The sequence below is a fragment of the Rhinolophus ferrumequinum genome, chromosome 25, assembly GCF_004115265.2.
Source record: "Rhinolophus ferrumequinum isolate MPI-CBG mRhiFer1 chromosome 25, mRhiFer1_v1.p, whole genome shotgun sequence".
In the NCBI taxonomy this organism is placed as follows: domain Eukaryota; kingdom Metazoa; phylum Chordata; class Mammalia; order Chiroptera; family Rhinolophidae; genus Rhinolophus; species Rhinolophus ferrumequinum.
The window spans coordinates 24,411,240-24,431,926 of record NC_046308.1 but is presented as its reverse complement, the minus strand read 5'-3'; the positions used below and the strand labels follow the sequence as shown (position 1 = coordinate 24,431,926).

The following is a 20,687-nucleotide window of genomic DNA, read 5'->3' as shown; positions in this document are numbered from 1 at the left end:
TGAATCTGTGGTGGCTGCATGCTCTGCTTTCCCTGTGTGCTCCCTGATGGGACCCCTACCTCGGGGCCAGCCTGCCCAAATGCCCACCTTAGGGAAGGACAGGCCAAGGTGTGAGAGGGAGGGGCCTCCCTGGGCCTGCAGCCCTGTCCCAAGCACTGTGCCATCAGGGCTCGGAGGACATGAAATGAGAGCAGGGATAGTTCCTCCACACCTTCAAATATCCCAAGCCTATGGCCCCTGAGGACCAGCAAGTTGGAATTGCCCTTGGTACTGAGGCCCTGTGTTGGCCCACACCATCCACAGCAGCTGTCTTTGTACACCTTCATGTACGTAGTCTGTGGAGGCAGCCCCCCTAGGCCACCCTGCTCAGCCTTCCCCTCTCCCTCCTCAGGGCCCGGGCCTAGCCTTTCATTCTTAGGGATCTGATTACGGGAAGAAGGGAACTCCAGGGGCGGCCTGCACAGACCCTGCCATGGAGCTTGGAGCCCCCTGGTGGCAAGGGTTGGCAGTGCCTCTGCGCTGGAGCCAAGGCCGGACTTTCTGGACACGCCTCCTTTTCTGCCCCCTCAATCCCTCCCTCCTAACTCCCTAGGCAGAGTTAGCTGTTTACTGACATGGTGCTGTGTGCGAGTGAAAGAGAAGGCCTACGGGGCTCTGGGGCGGGGCCCAGGAAGGTGGCAGGAGAGGGGGCTGGAGAAGTAAGAGTGTAGCCCTGTGTGTGCAGTGCCCTAGAGGAGTGGGATAGGCCAGCCCTGGGGGCAGGCAGCTGGGCAGGGAAGGGTGCTCAGAAAGAGTTTGACTCTGAAAGGTGCAGGGGATCCCCTGGGCTCCCGAGTCCCACCCTGCATGGCAGGTCAACCATGGGTGTGGGACTACTCCGGGGGGTGGGGGGGAGGCTGGCCCGTCCAGAGAGGGTTGGAGGCAGCGAGATGGGGGTCAGGCTGTGCTTGCCCCCACCCTGCCCTTGGATGCGTAGAACCCAGTGCAGTGGGAGCCTTCCAAGTGACACTGGTCCTGGCACAGCTCCCATATCCTGTCTGCTGGAGCCCTGAGTAGCGCCTTGGGGACTGACACCTCTGGGACTGACCCTCGGCAGCAGCAGGGACCTGCTGTTCAGTGCCTGCTGTTTGTGACTTAAAAACAGAAAACACTGACAAAAAGCATTAAAAACAAAACCAAAATAAGATTGTATTGGTAAACACATAAATTTTTGTAAGAAAATTTAAAAATTAAAAAAGCAACAAAGGAACTTCATGGCTCAGACCTCTTGCCACAAGCTGCTTGCTCCTCCATTTGTCAGGTCGGGAGTGGGGGGAGGTGGCCTCAGCTGTCTGTCTGCTGTGTCCAGCGGGGGCTCAACTCCCAGGCCCCATGGATGTTTCCCCACACACATCCTCCCAGACTCACTGCGACCCTCTGTCTACATGCAAAAAGGAGTAGGCTTGCTCCTGGGTGGTTAACTGAGCTCTGCGCCCCAGGGTAGTGTCCTGGCCAGAGGCTTCTCTGGGCACAGGTGGGCTCATCCAGGACAGAGTGATCCCTGGGGATCCTCTGAAGTGGCCAGAGATCCAGGCACTTGGGGGCTTGGGGCTGGAGGGACAGGGTCAGGGCTGGGGGCAGCTATGGATTTAATAAACACAAACTCCACGTCTCACTTGCCAGCTGCACAGCCTGCAGAAGTGGCACCTGGTCTGAGCCCACTGTCTCTTTCATAAACAAGGCTGAGTAGGACTGGGAAAGATGCTTCCACTCAGTGCCACATGGGCTGGGCACCTGGTGTTGCTGCAGGGCTGAGTCCCTTACCCCACACCTCCTTGGTCAGAGATGGGTGTGAAGTGTGGCCAACTGCCCTGTTCTAGTTTCCTAGGTGAGACAGCCTCCAGGTGGGGGCTCAGCCCAGGCCGCAGATACCCCTGTGGGGCTGCAGCTTGTGTCCTCAGCCTGGCCACAGCAGGAGCAGTGGTGGGACTAGGAGCCACATGGACTCGTGGGCAGCATTAGCATCCAGTCCAGGGGAGCGACGTGGGTTTGGTGCCAAAGGGGAAGGCACCAAGGGAAAGAGGGAGCAGCGCAGTGGCTGAGAAGTACTCAGTCGATGTCTTCTATCTAAATATTTAAATCTTTAATTACTATTTTAGTGTCTTTTAATTATGATATTGGTCTATAAGATTAACAATCAGCTGATTTTAGTGAAGTTGCATTTATTCTTAAAAAGGAGATGAAAGAACCCAGAGGGTTTAAAAGTGTGTGTTGGTGGTGGTCAGGGCCATCACTGAGGCACTGCTGCCACCTGGTGACAGCAAACCTCAAGGACAGACTGTGCGCACAGCTCAGCAGTTTCCAGATATTCCCAACTTCCACCACCTGCCCTGATTGGCTTTTTTAAGATATTAGGTTGGTGCAAAAGTAACTGCGGTTTTTGCAGTTATTTTTAACCTTTTAAACCGCAATTACTTTTGCACCAAACTAATACTTTCCAGATTTATTGCAGTGATTCTGCACCGTGAGCCAGTTGCCCTTGGGGTGGATTAGTGTGTGATAGCTTGGAGCCACGTGTAGAGGGGCCAGTGTAGGTGGGCCTTGGCCTTGCAGGTCTCAAGTGTGCTGCATTGAAGACAGACCCCAGCATTGCAGAAGTGGGATTGGCAGAAGCACATCCCTCATGCCTTTCATAACCAGGTTTGGTGAGAGACCCAGAGCAGGTCAAGGCTGTGCCGGGCTGCCTGCGCCTAGGTAGACGGCCTTCTCCAGGCCATCCACCATCTCTGAGTACTCCAGGTAGGAGGGGAAGTGTGTGCATTCAAAGCGGCTGCTCCCGCGCACGTGTGCCAGGAAATCGGGTGCTCCTGGGAAGATGACGTTGTCGGCCAGCAACACCGTCCCCTTCCGTAACAGACCACACTCCTGCAGGGGACAGACGGTTGGAGGGGGTAAGGGTCAGTGGTGCCCAGCGAGCCTGCTCCAAACCAGCAGGACAGGTGCGCCTGGCCAGGCAGAGGCTCCATACGCTGGCCTTGCCCCAGGGTTAGCCCCACCCCAGCTCCTGTGGTCACAGAGTTTTCCCCACAGCCTTTCATCACTTCCCCAGCAGCGACTGCTATAGGAAAGGGCTGTGCTGAGAGAGTCTTTACAACGTCAGCTCTGTGAGGAAGGATCTTTTCCTGCTCTGTTCACTCTTGCATCCTAGGCCTCTAGAACAGTGTGTGGTACAAAGGTACTCACTAGATGCTAGCTGGATGATTGAGTGGAGGAGATGACGGGGCCAGATTTGGGCCACAGTGCTAAAGCCAGAGGTTCCCTGATCACTCGGTGCCAGGAAAACATTACTTCTCCAGGCAGGTGAGAGAAATGCCTGGTGCCCAGTATGTGGGCTACTGGGGGTGGTCACTGGAGATGGGATCTGCTTTGACCAGGATGATCCTACAGGGCTGGGGGCAGACCTCCCCACCCACAAGCCTGCCCTTCGGGTCCACTTTGGATACCCCCCAAGTCCTGGCATTTGACACGCCCATCTCCATCAGCACCTGGGTCCTGGCAGCCAGCCGGCATTCCCGGGCCTGGGTTCTGTAGAAGGAAGGAGGAGCAGCTGGCTGGACACAGCCAAGGTCCTCCAGTGTTCACAGTCTCTCTAAACTGAAGGTGGAGCTGCTTAGATTACAAGCAACAATAGAATGAATAACCCTAAGAGGAAATGTTGCCTTGTCTCCTAGATTTAATTTTGGAGGCGTAGAACTTTTTTTTTTTTTTAACATAATCTTAACAGTTAAAAAAAATAAGCAATCTCAAACATGGAAAACAAAGTCAAACAAGTGACCCCAGGTGTGTCTGAAATTGCCGGCAGGATCACATGCATGAGGCATCTCCAAGTGACTAAAAATTGTGGGGCTATAACTGCACACCTCCAGGGATGTGCCCTAGGACAGAGTCTTACAGGGGTCTCAGCCCTTTAGGTGGTGGCTGTGGTCACTTCCAGCCTGTGGGCTGTGGAGGAAGCTGAGGGCCTTCCAGCAAGAGCTGTGGAAAACAGCTTTGAGGTCAGCGAGGCTGGGATGACCTCTGAGCCAGAATTTGAACAGGAAGTACCACTATGAATCTTGGAGCCTTTTCTCTTAAAACCAGAAAAGGAAAAGAACTTTCTAGCAATATTGTCTAAAAAGACCTAGAAGAGAGCAGCCCGGGAGGTGTCGCTGGCCCGGCCCCAGAAGGGCCACTCACGTCTGGCGCGGGAAGGAAGTGTACAAAGTGAATCGGGAACAGGGGCTCCAGCGTTGTAGGGCTGGCTGCAGGGTTGTAGGGCTGGCTGCAGGAGTAGGGGCACCGCTGACAATAGATGGGACTATCAGTGGATTGAAAGACATCGGATACTAAAAACCATCGAGTTACCATGAAAGAAGGAACAAAAGGAGGAAAGCTTTGGTCTCCTTTGGAGGGTGCTAGGGCCGAGCCATCCTTAGGAAGCTGGTGGTAAGGGGGAAGAAGGTGGCACCTGCGCTGCCTTTCCCCAGACACCATGTGCCTCCTGACGGAGGACACAGACCCCCTGGAGACTTCTGGCCAGAAGCTCATCGCATCTGAGCAAGCCTGTTGTGCTAACAGCCACGGGGAGGAAACGGTGTTCAGAGGACCCGGCAGCCAAGTCTGAGGTGGTTTTAAGCTACGTCCACCGTTTTTTGCCTTTCAGGAGGTGGTTGTGGGCTGGGCTTAGTGACTAGCTTCTAACAAAGAGAAGGCTGAAGTAACAGAGTGTGGCTTCAGAGACTCGGTCATACACAGCACACAGTCTCTGTCTCTTGCTCGCATCTCTGGCTCTGTGGGAAGCCAGCTGCCATGTTGTGAGGACACTCAAGCAGCCCTGTGGAAACACCTGCGTGACAAGGGACCGAGACCTCCTCAAGTGGCCATCCGACTGCATTGCCCCCCTGCCTCTGCCAGCCCCTTTCCCGACTGGGGAGGTGCCGCTGGGGTGCCGCAGAGCCAGGGCTGCAGGGCCGCAGAATGCGGGCTTAAAAAGTACAGCCATTCCCATTCAGGACTTCCTTCTTTTGAGATAATTACCAGCTTTGAACAAGGTGCACAGAGAAAACTGTTTCCTAGTTATTAAATGGCAATATTTTCTGGTTTTCTGTAAGTGCAGGCCCCTGCAATTATCATACACACCAAAGCTACTGAAATCCTCCCACTCCATGATGCAGGCCCAGCTGCATTGGCCACCTGGTCTCTGCCCTCAGTACCTGATTTCTAGGTTCATGCCCCTCTGCCTTGTGGGCCTCTCCGGCCTGGGCATACTCCCCACAGCTGCCCCACTGCTGGCCCACGGGTCTCCTTGTTATTCTTCCACTGACCGCCTGTATAGGCCAACACAGGTGACCGGTCCAACTTCTAGTCCCTTGATCCCCTCCTTCTCCACTCCCAGTGCCTGGTGCCTCCCTAAGGTTCCAGACATCAGCACCACGCTCCCCACAACCATCTCTCGGCACTCTCCATGCACCTAACGGGGATCTTCCCTGAAGACAGGTCTAACCTCACCTTCACATGCTGCGAGCCCTCGTGACCCCACTCATGTGGCATCTGAGACCCTCCATACATAGCCCTGGTCCACTGCCCCCAATCTGCCCGCTCCTGGAATATGCTGCTGAGCCTTCACACCCACCAGGCCAGTGCTGGTTCCTTCCCGCTGTGTCGATGCCTGGGCCTCCACTTGCATGGGAACCACTGGGTTTGAGGTGCTGCCTGGCCTCCAGCCATGGCTTTGGCAGCCATGCTCCCCATGCTCATGGTCCCTCTGCACCGGGCAGAGTGTCTGGCCTGTGGGGGAGCTGAGGTGGGTGAGCACAGGATGAACAACATGGGACAGCCCCAGGCTGGTCCTCTGGCAGGGAGGCTGGAGTGGGACGGAGCATCTGAAGCCCAACCTGACGCCCAGGAGCTGTTAGTGTCCGCCTGACGACCCACCGGGAGGGAAAGGCAGTGGGTGTCAATATTAAGCTCCACATGTAAGCTCACTAAGCGCTCCAGCTCCACCCTCCTGGGGGCCAGGCAGCCCCACTGGTCACCACTTGGTGCTGGCTAAGCAGCTGGCACTGAGGGCTGGGACAGCCTGGGGGTGGGGTTGCGGGATGGGGGTGCAGGGGGATGTACAACAAGTAGCCTCAGGAGGAAGAAACAGTAGATGGCAATTTCCCTAGCCAGCACCAGCCGTCCAGGTGTGAGAGCTGGAATGGCTGCCAGGCTGTTTCCCTTCTGCCTTCTTTCCCCCTTGCCTTGGAGATCAGACCATCTGGTCCATGGGCTCACCCCACCCTGCTACCCCAGGAACAGGCTGCCCAGAACCCCCTTCCTCTGGTCTGCATCCTGCCCTGGGGTCTCCTCCAGTCCTCTGTGCTTGCTGACATCAGGCAGGCCAGCTCGAGTTACCTGTGGTTCCCAGGGCCGCCCTTGGCAGGGCTTGGCCAGGACACCTAGCTCTTCAGAGAGGCTGAGGCCTACCAATGGGGCAGCCCTTGCACCTGCAGGCAGCCCATCCCAGGCAGGCAGTTGGCGAAGCTCACCTCCAGGAGGAGTGTGTCTGGCAGGTACCGTTCCTTCCAGTGGTCAAGGAAGACCATGTCCAGCGTATCCACATCATATTTCTTCTTCAGCTGGGGGATGATGTCCTGGGATGCCCCAATGATAACGGTTACCTGGAACAGTGCTCCATCAGTGCCTGTGCCCATGAGGGTCAAAGAGACCACCCTGCCTGGACACCTGACAATTTCTTTGGGGTTCTGGGGAGACAAATCCCCACTCTGCCTCCTCCCTTTGGGGGCAGCCTCGGGAATTTCCTGCTCTGTGGAATGGGGCAGTGAGACCGCCCTCACAAGCTGCTGGGGGTTCTGTAAAACCTGGCCCAGGAGGTGCTGTGGGCCTGGCTGCAACAGGAAAAACACGGCCTTGAACCATGCAGGGCATGCCCCAGGCTCTTCCCTGCTCACCCACCTGCACTGGACCCCTGGAGCCTGTGTCCACATCTGTCACCGGGGAAGGTGCTGTACCTTGTCCTGCAGGCCTGCAAAGTCCAGCATCTGCCGGGTGATGGCGGCATAGTCAGGGTTGACCTCGATAGTGAGCAGGCGGGCACTGGGCGGCAGCAGGCGGGCCATCCGCACGGCCGAGTAGCCGCAGTAAGCGCCCAGCTCCAGCAGCACAGAGGGGCACTCCTCCCGAACCACTGTGTCCACAATCTGGCCTGGGGTGGGTGGAGGAGGCAGTGAGCGCAGGCAGAGGGAAGAGACCCGCTCCCGGTCCTGGGCCTGTTCCTCCTGATTGAGCAAGAACCCCTCCTAATGCCTGGTCCCAGCCCTAGCCCGAGGTCCTGGTCCCACTGCACATACCCCCTGAGCTCCCATAGTCCCTCAGGCCCCTGTGTCTTTGCACATGCTGGTCTCTCTCTTTTCCACGGTTCCTGACTGACTCCAACTTGTCCTAACCCAGAGCTGCCTTCTGCAGACGCCCCACCCCTCCTTGCCAATGGACTACACTCGGGGTCTGCCTAGCACCCTCGAGCTGGACACTTTGCAGGGCTCTAAAGGGGCTGGACAGTGGATGTCACGACTGTCCCCCACGCCCAACTCCAGGGAGTGCAGGACAGCACATGCCTGTGCCCCGTGCTGGAGTCCAAAGGTTAGGAGGCGGCTGGGGGAAGGGCCTAGTACTGGACCGGGCAGAATCCAAGGAGCTCTGTGCACCCTCATACGCAGCAGTAACACCCAGGAACCTCTTGCCCATGCTGCACTAGCCCCCGACTCTGCAGGATGGTGAGTACAGGGCCAATATGGAGCCCCTGCTGTCTCCTCTGAATAATATTGCTGAGTTGGTCTGTGGCAAGCGGGGGACCCTCAACAGTGGCCTCCTGGGTGGTTTATCAAATGTCCCTCCCTCCCCACAGGGACAGTGAAGTGGGTGTCGGGGTCTCTGCACAGCCTTTGCCACTGGTTGGGAGTGAGAAGCTGGGCTGGTGGCTTGGGCCCCCAGAGCTCCAGACGAACCCCTACCCCAACACCAAAAATCTGGGTGATAACAAGCCCCTTCTGCAGGGACTGTGCTGCCTGGCCTGGGATCCCCATTCCTGTAGTCACCACCTGCCGGCCAGGCCACCCACCTTTCTTGTCGCCCACATTCATGGCCCACTCCTTCTGTGAGCAGTAGGCGTCGATGGTCTCCAGCACGCTCTGCGGGTCCCCAGCCACCGCATGCTGCAGCACATAGTGCAGGATGCGCTGCTCCTTGTTGTCCCCCATGAGCAGGTTGTAGATGGGCAGCAGGATCAACTCATTCCAGCCAACAAAAATCCAGCCACGGTGAATCCAGCCACGGTGTCGCAGGAAGAGCAGAAGGGCCAGCAGCACCAGGCCTGCTGAGAAGGCTGCCAACAGCAGGGGTGGGGCCTCTAGCATCTGAAATAGGGTGAGGAGGAGGGGAGAGAAGGGGGAGGGAAGGGAGCCGCGGGGAGGGCAGCTGGCTTCAGTGCTTTGTGGGCCAGGCAGCCCTCAGCCAGCAGGGGAACTCAGGGCCCCTTGGGTTAGTGCAGACCTGCTCTCCTGGTTCACCCATCCTCTCCTCACTTTGGTGGTACTACCATTGTCCCCCTTATGCTGATAGGGGCCCAAGGACCAAGAGGTCAAACCAGTGCCTTACTGCCAGGGGAGCAAAGGCCCAGCACACCTGCAAACAGCTTCCAGCTAGGGCTGCACCCTCAGTCACACAGAGCAGGTGTGTATCTGACTGCCTGGTGGCCTACTGGTCATAGCCCCCTTCTCTGGGCACCTTCCCGGACGCCTGGGATCAGCTGCTGCCCTGGCCAAGGGAGGCACAGCTGGCCTGCAGCAAGCACACACAGCGCAGGGGAGGCTTTGCCCCATGTGCAGCCCGTAGGCTCCCACTTGGGATAGTCTGAGATTCTCATGTGGTCCGTTAAGTGAATTTCCAAATAAGAACACAGGCAGTCCCCAGGCCAGGCACACTCAACCACTCTCCTTGGGCACAGCCACACATGGCGAAACTGTCCCTCGACAAGGAAGGCCAGCCCTGCTGCCTGCACACAGTGCGAGAGACGTGCCAGCTATGTATCAGCCACTACCGGTGCGGCATGAGCACCCCCTGGCATGCCACCTTCAGGCAGGGAGCGTGGGACCCAGTCACGTGGAGCTGGGCCCAGGGCCCCCAGAGACAGGGCAAGGCTGAGTCCGCATAGAGCATGGTTCAAAACGTTCAGGGCACATGCTCAGATCTTGGACCAGAGACCTTAACATGTTAAAGGATGAAAGCAAGAGGAATGTGGGAAACTTCCACCAGGGCCACGGTCACTCATGGGGCATTCACAAGAAAGGATCTTGGAATTCTAGTCCAAGAAATTCTAGGCCACATAGAAAGAACCCTGCTCTCCAAGAAGCTCCCATGTGGAAAAGCACACCCAGAAGAGCAGGTAGGCCGAGGGTCTCGGAGGGGAGACACCTTGAGGACAGCTCAGGGCTCTGAACCCCAACACCCTGGCCTATGAGGAAGAGTGGGCTTGGTGGATAGAGCAGAGAATGAGCAGGAAAGCCAACGACACCCCCCACCCCAGGGGAGTGTTGACACCAAGATCTCTAGATTCTCTCAGGCCAAGTGGCCTATTTACATAAGGCTGAGTGGATACATGCTTAGCAGGGCCAAGTCTACACACCCAGTGGGCCTCAATCCTCGGCCCACACCCCTGCTCCCAGCACCACCCTGAGCTTCAGGGCAGCTTTCCCAGCCAGTGCCTGCCCTCCACACTCGCACTCCTCTGAGCTCAGCAGCAAGGCCGACAGAACTGGTGCAGAGTTCTTTTGCCTTGAGATAATTATCAGTAGAAAATGTAACCTGAAAATGACCAGCATCCAGCTGTCCAGGCTGCCCCCCAGAGGCCAGCCTTGCCCTTCACCTTTCCCTCCTGGGAGGAGCAAGCACAAAAGGCCTCAGAGAGGCGGTAACAGCCCAGGACACTGGGGACAGTCTCCTCGGCACTGCCTGGGTTATGAAGCACGTGCAACTGTGCCTTAAGAAAAGCAGGAGAAATTAATGAAGCACTTTGCTCAAGCCCTTTTTCTCAGGAAAGCAATTATCAACTTACAATTGACATATAAGACCAAGGGCAAGTTACGAACAGCATATGTGAATCAATGAAAAAAAGAAAAGCCAAGAGAAAAGTGGGCCAAGGCGGCAAATACACAGCTTACAGAAAGCCAGAAAACAAGCAGGCATGGGAAGCCAGGGGCAGGACTTGGTGCCAGCATAAGTGCCCATGTGGGGTGGACCCTGGGCCCCACCAGCCTGATGGACTGTGAGTTGGGCCATGTTTCTGCCAGAGCTGCTGGGGACCCGCTGGGAAAGGCCCTCAGAGGGCAGGACAGCAATGCAGGTGAGGGGAGCACACGGGGGAGGGCACACGGGGAGAGGGCATGGTACATAAGGGCAGAGCGTCTCTCAACTAGTGAACAGACGGCAGGAAACGGGGGAGAAGCTGTTCTATCTGAAGTGTCCAGAACTTTCCGCGGTGCTGTCTGCTTGCTTAGTATTTCCTAACTACACACTTGTGTTGCTTTATTTATCGTTACTATTATTACTAGTAGTGTGTTTGGGTGGTGAGATAAGGGGCCATTTTGTTTTATTCTATGTTATTAAAATTTTTTAGTAAATAATGTTAGGACTAAACACCTACATTAAGAAGGAATATTCCATTTAAATAGTGAATTACTTGGTGGACTCTGGGGTCATGAACTATAGATTTCAAGCCCCACAGTACTTGAATTATGTAAGAATCTGGCTTTTAAATCTCTATTTCCAGGTCTGTTTGTTCATAACTTTGCAGGCACCATGTCCCTCAGGGCTGACAGAAGGGCGCAGGGAGGGGCCCCACCCGCGGAGCAGCTGGGACTGGGCCCAGGTGAAAGGCAGCCAGCAGCTCCCGCCTTTCCTGTCAGGAGGGGGTGGCATGCCTGACAGTCAGGGAAGCTCCAAATAGGGCAGAAACGGCCCCTCGGCACAGGGACTGTGATGCTTCCCCATCGCCCACCATGTCCACGTCCCACTCGCCCTTCCAGGGCCTTCCTGGGCCAGGGGCACAGGGCTCAGGGAGACACTCAAGGTAATCCCCCATGCAGTGCCTGCGGGAACAGGCTTCATGCCCCACTTACCTGATCCCAGCAACCCCAGAGGAGAGTCCTGGGATTCTCCTTGAGTGTGAGGGACTGGTTGCCCCTGGCCACGAACTGAGTGCTCGTCACTGGCCACACTGCCTCCAGTGGCCTCCTCCCCTTCTAACACAACCCTGCTGGACATCCCTGACTATAGGGTCTCCCTGTTCCCAAAGCCCCCTTGCTCTGCATTGCTCAGCTGTGTTGGGAGAGGCCGAACCCACCCGGCCATGGGGGGAGAACATGTCTAGGTCTGCTCGCAGCTTTGTAGAATAAAAGCATGAGCAAGTGAGTGGAGAGCAGCAGTGCCTAAGAACTGAGGCATGCCGTTAAAATGCCACAGACACCGCAGAGGAAGCCATTCAGAGCTTGCAGATGTTCTGACCTGGGATTTGCCCTATGAGTCCTATGTGGGGAAATTAAACATGGGGAGCTCCTCTTGTTTTGGGTCCTGGGACCTGAGTACCTGCTGCTCTGCCCTTGGAAAGAGCCAAGAGTGAGGTCACTCAGTATCCCCCAGAAACAGCTTCGGATCCCTATGATCCCACTGCCCTGCCTTTGGCTCTGAGCCCTGGGTGGAGGTGAAGAGTCCTGGTTACCTTACAGAGATGTAAAGAGAAAAGGCAATGCTGGGGCTTGGCTTCAAAACGATGATGGGGCGGGTGACAGGAGGACAAAGAAAACTCGGCCCCTGGCCAGGAGGTGAGAGCGGGGAAGCCAAAGAACACTGTCGGATCCTCTCTGCTTTTGTATATGTTCGAAACATGCCATGACAAAAGTGTTCCAGTGGATTGCCAAGCACACTTTTCAAATGTGGTTTCTTGACCACAGTGAGGGGAGGAGGCAAAGCTTTGGTGCAGTGCCCTATGTCTCTGTTCCCCATGGCTCTCGGCCTCAGGGCAAAGGGCAGAACCAGAGGAAGCTGCTTAAGGAGTTCTAGGTTTGGCTGAGGAGGCTGGGCCTTTATGAAGCCTGCACAGATGGCACATGTGATAGTGTCATGAGAGCATGAAAGAAATTGAGGAAGACACCAATGGAAAGTCATCCCATGTTCATGGACTGGAAGACTTGATATTGTTAAGCTGTCTAATATCCAGTGTGATCTACAGCTTCAGTGCAATCCCTATCAAAATTCCAAAGGCATTTTTTACAGAAATAGAAAAATCCATCCTAAAAGTCATGTGGAATCTCATTGGACCTAAAATGGCCAAAAGTATTTTGAAAAATAACAAAGTTGGAGGACCTCACCCTTCCTGACTTCAAAACTATGAAGCTATAGTAATTAAGACAGCATCAGGTAGAAACAAAGACCCACAGAACAGAATTGAAAGGCCAGAAATACACCTTCATGGCTATGATCAAATGATTTTTTTCACAAGGGTGCTGACGTAAGGGTGAAATTCAGGGAATCGATAATGCAGTTAGATTTAGCGAGTTTGCCGTTTGATCCATGCTGATATTCATCTATTTTCTCTTTGTTTCTCCTCCCACTGATTAACTGAAGAACTCGGTTTGTTCCCTTTTTCAAAGCTACCCATACCTTGTTAACTAACAAACATCCTAACCTGAAAAGAGCAGCTTCTTTAATCCTCAGCCCCCCCACCTGCTCCCATCTGACGTTGGATCACAACTCCTGGGCAGTTCACAGAGGGCTAAGGACGTGAGGCAGACCAGAGGTATCAGAAGACCACAGGAGATGACGCCTCAAGTGTTAGCCCGGAGGCCTGCTTTCCTTTGTTCTTTCCCATTTACCTGCCTATAAAATCTCTTAATCATTGTGGCTAGGGAAGGTGGTTTTTTTAGACAGGAGTCTGCCATCTTTCTTAGCTGCCGGCATCTAGAATAAAGGACACTTTTCTCCTCACCATGCCTTGTCACTCTAGTGTTTTAGAGTCTTCCAGCGGCAAGCAACACCGAACCTGAGTTCAATGACACTGGGACCATTCAATAGGAAAGAACAGTCTCGTCAACAAATGATTCTAGGACAACTAGGCTTCCACCAGCAAAAGAATGAAATTGCATTCTTAACTCACATCAGATACAAAAAAACAAAAACAAAAACAAAAAAAAACACCCTCAAAATGGGCCAAAGACTTTAAGAGCTAAAACTATAAAACTCTTAGAACAAAATATAGGAGTAAGTCTTCATGACCCTGAATTTGGCAATGGATTCTTATATGTGACACCAAAAGCACAGGCAACAAAAGAAAAATAAACTGAACTTCATTAAAAAAAAACTTTTGTTCATCAAAGTTTGTATATGTCAAGAAAGCCAAAGGATAACCCACAAAATGGGAGAAAATGTTGGCAAATTATGTATCTGGTGAGAGTTTAATATTCTGAGTATATAAAGAACTCTTATAATGCAACAACAAAAAGACAAACACCCCAATTAGAAAATGGGCAAAGGACTTGAATAGATATTTCTCCAAGGAAGATATATAAATAACCAATAAGCACATAAAAAGAGGCTCAGCATCATTTGTTATTATGCAAATGCAAATCAAAATCACAATGAGCTACTACTTCACACCCATTAGGATGGATATTAAAAGAAAAGGAAAATAGTAAGTTTTGGTGAGGACGTGAATAAATTGGAACCCTTTACAGCAATGTAAAATAGTGCAGTTGCTATGGAAAACTGTTTGATGGTTCCTCAAAAAGTTAAACATAGAATTACCACATGACTCAGCAATTCCACTCCTAGATGTATACCCAAAATAACTGAAAGTGGGAACTTGAACCGATACTTGCACACCTATGTTTATAGCAGAATTATTCACAATAGCCAAAACATGGAAACGACCCAAGTGTCCATCAACAGATGAATGGATAACAAAATGTGGTCTATTCATCCAATGGAATATTTAGTTATTAAAATGAATGAAGCACTGATATATGCTACTATAGGGTTGAACTTTGAACACATTCTACTAAGTGAAGTAAGACAGACACAAAAGGATAAATATTGTATGACCCTACTTACATGAAATATCTAGAACAGGCAAATCCAAAGAGACAGAATGTAGAATAGAAGTGACCAGGAGCTAGGGGGAAGGGGAATTACTGCTGAATGGATTCAGTTTGTTTGGGATGATGAAAAAATTCTGGAAATAGTGGCAATGGTTACACAACAATGCCACTGAATTGTACACTCAGAAATAGTTAAAATGGTACATTTTAAATTATGTATATTTTACTACAATAAAAAGAAAACATAGTGGAAAGCAACCAACACGAGCCACTCTGCTTCTGGCCTTCCCTGTTCCAAAAAGGGAAGGGGACATGCCATTCCCTATAAGGAAGCAGGATCCAGAACAGCCCAGCTCCCCTCTCCCTGGGGGACCCAGGCACTCAGGAGAGCTTTTCTGCTGGCCTGCTGCCTGCCCGCTGAGCCCGACTGCAAAGACCTGCACAGGCACCTAGAGGGATGCCTGTTTCCTGAGGTGCACACTCACCTCCCTTCCTGGAGGCAGGGGAAGGGAGCTTCTTCCTATCACAGTGGAATCTGTCCACCCCGCGTGCTTCCTTCTGACAACAGGCCCATGGTGTGTGTGTCCAGCGTCCATTTCCTCACAGACAGCACACCGACCTAGGCAAGGGACAGGCCCTCTTTCCCAAAACCACAATAACACCCTCCAAAAACGTTTCTTATATAAACTCATTCTTAAGTACTCTCCCTGCAACCCTAAAACCATGACCTCCTCTGATCACCATGAATCCACCCTGAGACCCAAAGGAGGCAATCAAGACAGTTGGCAGCTGGGCCAAGACCCCTAGGCACCCTCAGGCCGTGGTGGGGAGCAGGCAGATGGGCCACTGACACGCAGAGCCATCGACCCTTGGACTTTTATTTAGCTCTGTGATCCTTTGGGACAAAGGTGCTTTGCCACATCCTGCCTGGTGCACAGTTAAACTTCACCAAGGCCCAGCCCCCCAACATCTGCATGTTGGGGGCTCCACTCACCCCTTAAGTCTGCCCCTTCTCGCCCGCAGGCTCCTGAATCTCTGGAGCTGGGGAAAGGTGAGGGGGGACTTTGTGCTTCATAGCCAGATCGTTTATCACTTTTGGCCAGTATTCATTATTCACATTTATCACATCCTAGATAACACTCATCTTTCTTTAAAGGAAATGGAAATGTTTTTCATAAATATATTGCAAGTAAGCATCAGTGGATGAGTTACTGAGACGCTTAAAAATTCTTTAAAAAGATGAACTAACTGTATGATCTGGTTCCTAGGCTCATTGTAAAAATCCATGAAAGGTCACTAGAAATACCTTTGGCCCCTTTGCAAAGATCTCAGCCTGCTGTTCTGCCTTGGTTGCCAGACACCTCCTCGGTCTCTGACCCCACTGGCTTGGGAAGCCTGGGGGAGGGGCAGGATGGCACTTGTGCGTGTGGCTGCAGGAGTGACAGAAGAAAAGGGAGGCCTCAGAGCACAAGGAACATTCTGGGGACGAAAGCCGACAGGCTGGCCAGCCAGGGTCCTTGTGGGGAGGACAGAAGGATGGGATGGATGGGTCAGGAAACACTGCCAGGGGGAGTGTCTAGGGATGAATGGTTGGCCATCTGCCCCTGCAGGCCAGAGCCCAAGAGCCTGCTCTGCCCAGGAACTGGGAACATTCTGGTAGTTCTTGGGCACTGGGAGCAAAACCCCAGCACCTGTCTGCTTCCAGTCCTGCCCCTGTACGTGGGCTGAAGGTGACCTCGTATCACTCCTATGCTAGAGGGTGGCACCCACAGAAACTTGTCTTATCTCTAGTTGCTACTTCTCGGGGCATCTCATGGTGATTCTGACTCCTGATCCAGTGCTCTAGACACACATTTGTTGAAGCATGTTGAGGACAGCTTGCGATTCTTTGATTCTGAGTATACACCCTAAAGCTTTGTGAGAGGCTAGGTTTCCTCTGGAAGGTATCTCCAGGGCTAGAAGTCCTTCCTAGCTCCTGGGGATGCCTCTTTGTCTCTCCAGTCGATCCTGATCCTTCCCTGGGAGCTTCTCATCTACTGAATCCCCTTCTTGCACGATGGCTGCTGGCCATTCCTTGCAGCACATGGGATAGCCCACGGCAGCACACAGCAGCCCATGCCTGCTCACGCTGGCTGCCCACGCTGGCTCACGCTGGCTGCCAGCCACTCCTGGCAGCACAGGATAGCCCACGGCAGCTGACCGCAGCCCAGCTCCAGAAAGAGCCGTTGTTCACAATCTTAGCTGTAGAGGGCGCAGCTCACTGGCCCATGTGGGAATCGAAACAGAGACGTTGGCTTTTAGGAGCAGGCACTCCAACCACCTGAGCGACTGGTCCGGCCCATGACTCCTTTTATTCTAATGTATAAAATAAGCTGCAAAACTACCATTCTCTGGAACATTTTCTCATTCCATTGAGGTTTTGCTTCCTGGCAATTGTGGTCAGTTTGGCTCAAATAAACTCATTAAAATTCTCTACAGCTTTGGATGTCTCTTATGTCGACAAGAACAGTGAGTAAGGAACTCCAGACCTCTAGTGGAGACACTCATGGGATCATGAAACTGCTAACTGAGATCAAAGAGAACAAAAAATAACTACATGGGACAGAGTACTGATAAAGGATGATTATAATTTTTTATGGCTTTTGTCTGAAGTATTGTTGTATTTCTATTTTATTTTTATTTATTTATTTATTTTTTATCACCCTAAGTCCAGCAACCATCTGACACTGTACCACGCTATCAAAATATTATTGACTATATTCCCCCTGCTGTACATTACATCCCCATGACATACTTGTTTTATACCTGGAAATCTGAGCCTCTTATTCACCTTTACCTCCCCCTACCCCGCTTTTTAATTTTTTAATTCCAGTTGACATTCAATATTGTTTTATATTAATTTCAGGAGTACAGCATAGTGGTTAGGCATTTGTACAATTTAAGAAATGATCCCCCTGACTAGTCTACTTCTCAGCTGGCACTATACATAGTTATTACCATATCATTGAGTATATTTCCTGTGCTTTACTTCCACATGATGTGGAACTATCAGTTTGTACTTTTTAATCCCTTCACCTTTTATACCCTGCCCCCAAACCCCACCCTCCTATCACCCCCAAAAATCTAGTACCCATCTGGCACCATCCATACTTATTACAATATTATTGACTATATTCCTCATGCTATAACCTACATCTCCATCATTACTGTGTAACAATGACTTTCGGAAGTATTGTATTTTTAATGTTCTATTTTGTGGATGTAAAAAAAAGTTTCCTTTTTCTCTTAATCTATCTATGACTCATAACATTCTAGCAAATTACGCTTTCCTAAACAAAATTGAAGCATTTATCCTTTTCTCCCTGCCTGATCCCTACCCAAATCGGAAACTATTATTGAGTATTATTTTCATGGCAATATAGTAGTTATTTGCATAGGTTCAGTAAGAGTCTGTCCTCCCTACGATAAGACATAATTAAAAACATTGTTTATAATACCAAAGAATGTCATATTTGAAAATGATGCATAAAAGCAGATAGGAAGTTTTAAGAAACTACAGTCGACTTTATGAAGCCAGTGCTTACAAAGCCCTTTTGAAAAACTGGCCTGGTACTTGGTTACAGGGTTCCCAGCATTCCAGTGAGTAAGGAAGGTCACCGCCTGACAGGCCCAGGAACCACAGGGTATTTTGGAGACCTTGAGAATTCACCCAGCTCTCTAGGTGAAATCTGATGGTAAGTTCTTGGCTTGGCTTCCTAGCCTTAAGAGGCTTTTAAAAGTCTAACCTGAAATTCCTATAAAAAGTTGCACAAAGAAAACTTAAAAAGGCCTATATGGTCAATTCCCATTCTTGCTGCATTTATATAAATAAATCAAGCCAAATTTAATGAGACCAGAATCATTTTAAACAAGAATAATTACTTTGACCATTTTTATCAAAAAAGGAAGTGACTTAGAAATTTTATGTCTCAATGGAGAAAAATAACACAACCTTGTGGGTTTTCAGATTCCAGTCCTGTTCACTGTCTTTGAGGTTTTATTATCTACCTGTGAATTGGCCTGGATCCTGCCATCTTACACATTTTGTTAGCCTTTACCAAATGATTTGTAGTTTCCTTCAATATCTGACTCCACCTCTCCCAACTGATATTTCTACTTTCCTCCCTCCCTCCCGACTTGGCATCAGTGAGAATTAAAATCTGACTGCCCAGACCCTTACTGGGACTCAGGTTGTGTTGCAGCTGCCCTTTTTCCTCCAGGATCTGATAAAGCCCCACATGCTGAAGTCAGACAACTTGACATAAATTTCAAAGAACTCATCACCACAACAAATCATGTATGGGCAAATTCCGTGCGTGCCTGGAGCTGCTGCTCATGGGCCACTCAGAACGTCCACTGGAACTCCCACATCTTCCATGCTCTGTTCCAGGTAATAACCTTGACTGTGACACTGACGTCTAGGCCATCACCACAAACATTCAAACTCCAAACCGGGAATCCATCCTCACTCCACCATCTAGAGACCTAACTCTTTTCAACTGTCCACTTTCAGGACTCAAAAACTGGGTTTTACAGTCAGCTCCATTAACCTTTGCTTTTCTGTTTCCATAGAAATTATCCCTCATTAAATGCCTGACAGCTTGCACCATCCAGCAACTACCCTCTACTACCAAGTCCCAACAGATGGGTTCAGCTGGTCCTTAATGAACAAAAGATGATCAAACAGAAAATGGACTTTAATTTTTCTTTCCTTCAATACGTGGGGGACCTGACAAAGACCCTCTCCTGAACTAAACCCTAGCTGGGCTCCTCTGAGCCCTCTTCTCAACGCGGACTCAATCTTGGCCTATAAAGACTTGAACAAATATTAACATGGTTTCTCATAGCTCAAGGCTGCATCCCTAGGATGACCCCAGCCCCTTAAGGTGCGTGCCTGAGAAAACTCAAGGCTGCCAAAAGGTGTGTCTGTCCCAGCCAACACCGGAGGACACACCTCATCTTGCAAAAGATGTGACTGTTCCAGCCAACACATGAGGACACACGTCATCTCCCAACCTGGGGTGGGGTGGAGGACTAACTTCTATAAGTGCCAGTTAGCATACCCAGGTGGGTATCCCACGGATCAACACCCTATTCGCTTTTTGTACTATAATTTTACACTTCCCTAACTTTCTCAAGCACTTCCCCGCTACCACTCCTCCTCCCTCCCTCATTTCCCGTTAAAACATTTAATTGCCTCTGAGCAAATTAAACAAAACGGAACTCAGCTCTTTCCCCTATTATCAGTAGTTACTGAATAATTCTGTCCTCAATGCTTTAGCTAGTATCTGGCTGTACTCCTCTAAGACACTGCTCTCCTCACCGGCCTTGCAGTGCCCCCTCAGAGCCCCTCTATGAGTTGGGAAACGGAGGATCTGTCTCAGGCAAAGGACACAAAAGTCTCTGGTAGGGCGGGGAGAAGGGGGAACCCAAAAAGCTGGTCTGTCAGCAGTTCAGGCCTGGGGTGCCTTCCCCTCTCTCTACATTCTGGAGGGCAGGATGGCTCCACACCTCCCAGAGCCAGTCCTGAGGGGTCTAGGGTTCGTGTCATCCCCTCCCTGGTAGGGCAGCCATTCACCTGAAGGGAAAGGCCTAGGGGGTACCGCCAAGACCCCCAAGAGGAAACCTGTTGGGAATATCACTGAGCCCCTCTGGGTCCGGGCCCCCACAATTCTCCCAGTCTCAAGGGTCTAATCCCAGCTCAAAGACCAAGCGTGACCATCTCATGGTGAGTCAGGTACTGATTCTGCAACCCGGTCACCAGGTCAAAGCCCTCCCCCAGAAACAGGCCCCATCCTAGGAGTATGGATCCCCATGGGGAGTAGGATACCCCACCCCCTATGGACCCCATCCCTAAGTAGGATCTTGCCATACCAGCACAAAGTTCCCAGTCCTCCGATGGAGACGGGTAGCCCTCCTCAACTCCTGTCCAGAGACCCTCAAACAAGGTCGTGGCCCTTCATCCCGGTCCGAATTCCTGACCCCTCCATCCGAATCCCTCACTCCAGGTCCAGAGACTCCTACCCAAGGTCGGAATCCCCTCGCCCAAGTCAGATCCCTTCCCGGGTCGGATCCCTTGCCGGGTCGGGCCCCGCAGTCCGCGCACGCACTCACCCTGCCCGGACGGAAACCCCGGCCCGGGTCGGTGCAGGCAGCGCGGCAGGCAGCGCGGCGGGCAGCCCGGCCGCCGAAGCCCCGCGGCGGTGGCGGCGGTGGCGGCGATGGCGGCGATGGCTGGGAGGGCGGCCGCGCTGCGAAGATCAGGAGCACGCTTCCGGTGGCGGACGCGAGTCGCCGCCGGCGGAGTGCGGGGCGCGGCCCAGAACGCAGCAGGTAGGGCGGGGCCCGGCTGGGGGGTGTCTGGAAGGGGTGTCCACGTGGGGGTGTCCCTCTGTGCAGCAGTCTCTCGCGGCTGGGACAGGAATCTTCTAGCTTCCAGCAACCCTCAATCCCCTTTCCAGATGGAGAAAGCTGGAGGACCGT

At 52.1% G+C, this 20,687-nt stretch overlaps 3 protein-coding genes across 13 annotated transcripts in view; 2 read left to right on the top strand and 1 right to left on the bottom strand.

Moving 5' to 3' along the window:
- Nucleotides 1-2,401, top strand: part of ARVCF (ARVCF delta catenin family member) — a 59,020-nt gene extending 56,619 nt beyond the window's left edge. For all 8 annotated transcript variants that reach the window (XM_033097712.1, XM_033097708.1, XM_033097709.1 and 5 more), the window contains one exon: nt 392-2,401. Coding sequence is in view for 1 of the 8 variants with exons in the window: in XM_033097709.1 (XP_032953600.1) it covers nt 392-418 (27 nt within the window). In the remaining 7 variants the exon portion in view is untranslated. The remainder of the gene's footprint in view (nt 1-391) is intronic.
- Nucleotides 2,127-20,449, bottom strand: COMT (catechol-O-methyltransferase). 3 transcript variants are annotated; one of them, XM_033097719.1, is made up of 5 exons: nt 20,319-20,449; nt 8,138-8,432; nt 7,032-7,225; nt 6,549-6,680; nt 2,127-2,904 (listed from the first exon to the last, which is right to left on the bottom strand). In XM_033097719.1, the coding sequence occupies exons 2-5, from the start codon at nt 8,430-8,432 to the stop codon at nt 2,704-2,706; spliced, it is 822 nt and encodes a 273-aa protein (XP_032953610.1). In that variant the 5' UTR covers nt 20,319-20,449; the 3' UTR covers nt 2,127-2,703. The 3 variants fall into 3 exon arrangements, with proteins under 3 accessions (XP_032953610.1, XP_032953612.1, XP_032953611.1); XM_033097721.1 differs by having other exon boundaries at nt 8,138-8,401; nt 20,319-20,428; XM_033097720.1 differs by lacking the exon at nt 20,319-20,449 and adding an exon at nt 20,079-20,265.
- TXNRD2 (thioredoxin reductase 2) overlaps nt 20,398-20,687 on the top strand; it is a 48,355-nt gene continuing 48,065 nt past the window's right edge. For both annotated transcript variants that reach the window (XM_033097716.1, XM_033097715.1), the window contains exon 1: nt 20,398-20,537. In XM_033097716.1, coding sequence (XP_032953607.1) covers nt 20,426-20,537 — 112 coding nt within the window. In that variant the 5' untranslated portion in view covers nt 20,398-20,425. The remainder of the gene's footprint in view (nt 20,538-20,687) is intronic.

Excerpts from the sequence above, each read along its gene's own strand:
- COMT (XM_033097719.1), bottom strand. The coding sequence starts at position 8,432 with ATGCTAGAGGCCCCACCCCTGCTGTTGGCAGCCTTCTCAGCAGGCCTG. Across the intron at positions 7,226-8,137 it reads GAATGTGGGCGACAAGAAAG|GCCAGATTGTGGACACAGTG; the intron begins GTGGGTGGCCTG and ends CACCCACCCCAG. Across the intron at positions 6,681-7,031 it reads TTGCAGGCCTGCAGGACAAG|GTAACCGTTATCATTGGGGC; the intron begins GTACAGCACCTT and ends GCACTGTTCCAG.